Raw genomic sequence first — 5,438 nt, 5'->3', positions numbered from 1 at the left:
TTCCCTTTGAAAACTGGCACAAGACAGGGATGCCCTCTCTCACCACTCCTATTCAACATCGTGTTGGAAGTTCTGGCTAGGGCAATCAGGCAAGAGAAAGAAATCAAGGGTATCCAGTTAGGAAAAGAAGAAGTCAAATTGTCCCTGTTTGCAGATGACATGATTGTATATTTAGAAAACCCCATTGTCTCAGCCCAAAATCTCCTTAAGCTGATAAGCAACTTCAGCAAAGTCTCAGGATACAAAATTAATGTGCAAAAATCACAAGCATTCTTATACACCAGTAACAGACAAGCAGAGAGCCAAATCAGGAATGAACTTCCATTCACAATTGCTTCAAAGAGAATAAAATACCTAGGAATCCAGCTTACAAGGGATGTAAAGGACCTCTTCAAGGAGAACTACAAACCACTGCTCAGTGAAATCAAAGAGGACACAAACAAATGGAAGAACATACCATGCTCATGGATAGGAAGAATCAATATCGTGAAAATGGCCATACTGCCCAAGGTTATTTATAGATTCAATGCCATCCCCATCAAGCTACCAATGAGTTCTTCACAGAATTGGAAAAAACGGCTTTAAAGTTCATATGGAACCAAAAAAGAGCCCGCATTGCCAAGACAATCCTAAGTCAAAAGGACAAAGCTGGAGGCGTCACGCTACCTGACTTCAAACTATACTACAAGGCTACAGTAACCAAAACAGCATGGTACTGGTACCAAACAGAGATATAGACCAATGGAACAGAACAGAGTCCTCAGAAATAATACCACACATCTACAGCCATCTGATCTTTGACAAACCTGACAAAAACAAGAAATGGGGAAAGGATTCCCTATTTAATAAATGGTGCTGGGAAAATTGGCTAGCCATAAGTAGAAAGCTGAAACTGGATCCTTTCCTTACCCCTTATGCGAAAATTAATTCAAGATGGATCAGAGACTTAAATGTTAGACCTAATACCATAAAAACCCTAGAAGAAAATCTAGGTAGTACCATTCAGGACATAGGCATGGGCAAGGACTTCATGTCTAAAACACCAAAAGCAACGGCAGCAAAAGCAAAAATTGACACATGGGATCTAATAAACTAAAGAGCTTTTGCACAGCAAAAGAAACTACCATCAGAGTGAACAGGCAACCTACAGAATGGGAGAAAATTTTTGCAACCTACTCATCTGACAAAGGGCTAATATCCAGAATCTACAAAGAACTCAAACAAATATACAAGAAAAAAACAAACAACCCCATCAAAAAGTGGGCTAAGGATATGAACAGACATTTCTCAAAAGAAGACATCCATACAGCCAACAGACACATGAAAAAATGCTCATCATCACTCGCCATCAGAGAAATGCAAATCAAAACCACAATGAGATACCATCTCACACCAGTTAGAATGGCAATCATTAAGAATTCAGGAAACAACAGGTGTTGGAGAGGATGTGGAGAAATAGGAACACTTTTACACTGTTGGTGGGATTGTAAACTAGTTCAACCATTATGGAAAACAGTATGGCGATTCCTCAAGGATCTAGAACTAGATGTACCATATGACCCAGCCATCCCACTACTGGGTATATACCCAAAGGATTATAAATTACTCTACTACAAAGACACATGCACACGTATGTTTATTGCGGCACTATTCACAATAGCAAAGACTTGGAATCAACCCAAATGTCCATCTGTGACAGACTGGATTAAGAAAATGTGGCACATATACACCATGGAATACTATGCAGCCATAAAAAAGGATGAGTTTGCGTCCTTTGTAGGGACATGGATGCAGCTGGAATCCATCATTCTTAGCAAACTATCACAAGAAGAGAAAACCAAACACCGCATGTTCTCACTCATAGGTGGGAACTGAACAATGAGATCACTTGGACTCGGGAAGGGGAACATCACACACTGGGGCCTATCATGGGGAGGGGGGAGGAGGGAGGGATTGCATTGGGGAGTTATACATGATATAAACGTCATGCACATGTACCCTAGAACTTAAAGTATAATTAAAAAAAAAAAAAAATAGCACGCCTACGATGAAGAATACGAGTGCAGACTATGACTACTCATGAGAGAAAAATTACATCTAGGTGGTAAACAATGAGTAAGATTTATACAAAATGTTTATTTTTCCTTAATTTTATCTTATTGTAAACATCATTTCTGCTTCAGAGAAACAGAATGGTGAGACAACTGAGAATAAAGATGTTTTATTGATGTTATTAATATTTTTGAGATTATCTCTATATTGATTTAATACCCTTTGATGCACATACTTCGATTTTTAGAGAGAAACTCGTCTAAGATATGATCTGTGAAAATCACACCAGGGTCACTGAATTTATTCTTCTTGGTTTTACAAACCACCCCGAGATGCAAGTTGCCCTCTTTATTTTGTTCCTGGCCATTTATACAGTCACTTTGTTGGGCAACTTTCTTATTGTCACAGTTACCAGTGTGGATCCCACACTTCAAACACCCATGTACTTCTTTCTTCGAAATCTATCACTTCTTGAAGTATGTTTCACCTTGGTTATGGTGCCAAAGATGCTTGTAGATCTAGTGTCTCCAAGGAAAATCATCTCTTTTGTGGGCTGTGGTACCCAGATGTACTTCTTCTTCTTATTCGGCAGTTCTGAATGTTTCCTTCTCTCCATGATGGCTTATGATCGCTTTGTGGCCATCTGTAACCCTCTCCGTTACTCAGTCATAATGAACAGCTCCCTAGGCTGGTGGATGGCCATGGGCTCTTGGATGTCCGGTGTTCCTGTGTCTATGCTACAGACGGCTTGGATGATGGCCCTGCCTTTCTGTGGACCAAATGCCGTGGACCACTTTTTCTGTGATGGTCCCCCAGTGTTAAAACTAGTCACAGTGGATACAACCATGTATGAAATGCAAGCACTTGCCTCCACACTCCTGTTTATCATGTTTCCCTTTTCTCTCATTTTGGTTTCCTACACCCGCATTATCATAACAATTCTGAGGATGTCCTCTGCCACTAGTCGCCAGAAGGCATTTTCTACTTGTTCCTCACACCTCATTGTGGTGTCCCTCTTCTATGGAACAGCCAGTCTGACCTACCTGCGGCCCAAATCAAACCAGTCCCCTGAGAGCAAGAAGCTAGTGTCATTGTCCTACACTGTCATCACACCTATGCTAAACCCCATCATCTACAGCCTGAGGAACAATGAAGTGAAAGGAGCTGTCAAGAGGACAATCACTCAAAAAGTCTTACAGAAGTTAGATGTGTTTTGACTTATTTTTATTATTTTTTATTATTTTATTTTTTAATGATACTTTAAGTTCTAGGGTACATGTGCACAACGTGCAGGTTTGTTACATATGTGTACATGAGCCACGTTGGTGTGCTGCACCCATTAACTCATCATTTACATTAGGTATATCTCCTAATGTTATACCTACCCCCTCCTCCCACCCCATGACAGGCTCTGGTGTGTGATGTTCTCCTTCCTGTGTCCTAGTGTTCTCATTGTTCAATTCCCACCTATGAGTGAGAACATGCGGTGTTCAGTTTTTTGTTCTTGCAATAGCTTGCCGAGAACGATGGTTTCCAGCTTCATCCATGTCCCTACAAAGGACATGAACTCATCCTTTTTTATGGCTGCATAGTATTCCACGGTGTACATGTGCCACATTTTCTTAATCCAGTCTATCATTAATGGGCATTTGGGTTGGTTCCAAGTCTTTGCTATTGTGAATAGTGCTGCAGTAAATAAAAAGTCAGGAAACAACAGGTGCTGGAGAGGATGTGGAGAAATAGGAACACTTTTACACTGTTGGTGGGACTGTAAACTAGTTCAACCATTGTGGAAGACAGTGTAGTGATTCCTCAAGGATCTAGAACTAGAAATGCCATTTGACTCAGCCATCCCATTACTGGGTATATACCCAAAGGATCATAAATGGTGCTGCTATAAAGACCCATGCACACGTATGTTTATTGTGTTTTGACTTCTATTGTGTAAGAATGCTTCCAAAGTAGGAACAGCGGAACCTACTAACTAAAGCTTAAAACAGAGTGGAAGAGTTGCTCTTATTTCATCACTAACTGGTGGGTGCATTTCTGTATATCATTCAGGGTCCTAGCAAGAAAGAGACGGTATTCCTGAATTGGGATAAGTGAGAAAATGCTTTATGAGAGGGCTATTTAAAAATTGTGAACAAGATTAGGTAACAGCCACACAGATCATACAACAGAAATTTTACACTTCTTGGCCTGAAGGGGCAAGTAGAAGAAGTGTTAACTGGAACCAATAGAATGCTAAAACTATGTAAAAAAAAAAAAAGTAACCTAATAGGATCTCTGTTCTTTAGTACAGCAAGGCAGCCATCCCAACCTTATTTTGATCTGACTCTCTCAAATCTATTGCTGGCTTCTATTCTCAGCCAAACCAAATACAACATGGGAACAAGAATGTCTGTTGATGCAATATATAAATGCCAGCCGCCTGGGGCACAGAGCAAGATGAAAAAGGGTAAGAAACCTTATGAAAGATAAGTAAAAACAGCCATCACAAACCACTGTATAATCTGCAGCTATTGCGATGTAACAATGAAGCATGGCATCTAACCTTATAAAAATTATAAAAAGTAAAGTTTTGCAGATGCCAAGAGTCCATAATACAAATTCTTTATATGGGTTGTATGCTTAAATAAAGTTATTTAATAAAAGTACCTTAGTATTAATATTTCATGACATGATTTTGGGCTTCTTTGGTCGTTGGCTAAATTATCCATTAATTATTTAATAATAAGCTCTTCTTAGAGTTTAAACAACAAATATTTGCTTGACACCAGAGTAAATCAAAGAGTAATAGGAATAGCAAACATGGTTTATTAAGGCATTGTCTTTGACACATGCCCTTGCAACAACTCAAGAGATAATTATTATATCTATATTTTTCATAAAAGATAAATTACAATTAGAAAATGTAAGTAACTTGGTAAGGCAAAAGCTATTGAGATGTGGCCACAATAGTTTGAACAGACTCTTCTGAATTTGAAATTCAATATGTTAATCTCTTAAAAATATCTAGTCACATTTTTATTAAGGTAAAGTTGCCATCTACAAGGGAATTTGGCTTTCAAAACCATGGAGGAGACAAAATAAGATTGTCAAATTTAATTACGCAAAATTTGTATTTCCAGTAGAACAAGCATATATTGGCTTTGAATATGCAACTTGAACAATAATATATGTTCCTGTAAGTCTTCCTTAGCCAAGGTTTCTGTTAATTGTACCGCTTCTTATTCAAGCAGTAACTAACCTCCATGTTTGTCAATTTTCAGAAAAATTTAAAAGCCACCACAAAGATATGCAACTTGTGTTGACTATTTTAGTTTAATTTTGATTTCCTGAAGTATATATCTATTGCACGCAATGGGAGTTTGAGGTAAAAAAAT

At 38.5% G+C, this 5,438-nt stretch overlaps 1 protein-coding gene across 1 annotated transcript; it reads left to right on the top strand.

Moving 5' to 3' along the window:
- The first annotated feature begins 2,318 nt into the window (after window positions 1-2,318).
- On the top strand, window positions 2,319-3,269 carry LOC117091060 (olfactory receptor 10A7). The gene has a single exon (XM_033223537.1). It carries the CDS (start codon window positions 2,319-2,321, stop codon window positions 3,267-3,269), a length of 951 nt encoding a protein of 316 aa, XP_033079428.1.
- The last annotated feature ends 2,169 nt before the right edge of the window (window positions 3,270-5,438 follow it).

Source organism: Trachypithecus francoisi, unplaced genomic scaffold (assembly GCF_009764315.1).
Source record: "Trachypithecus francoisi isolate TF-2019V2 unplaced genomic scaffold, Tfra_2.0 Lachesis_group11, whole genome shotgun sequence".
Classification (NCBI taxonomy): Eukaryota; Metazoa; Chordata; class Mammalia; order Primates; family Cercopithecidae; genus Trachypithecus; species Trachypithecus francoisi.
Note: the sequence above shows the minus strand (reverse complement) of the source record. Positions and strands in the feature narration are given on the sequence as shown.

What these genes read in the sequence shown, in the direction of transcription:
- LOC117091060 (XM_033223537.1), top strand. Translation starts at nt 2,319, where the DNA reads ATGATCTGTGAAAATCACACCAGGGTCACTGAATTTATTCTTCTTGGT.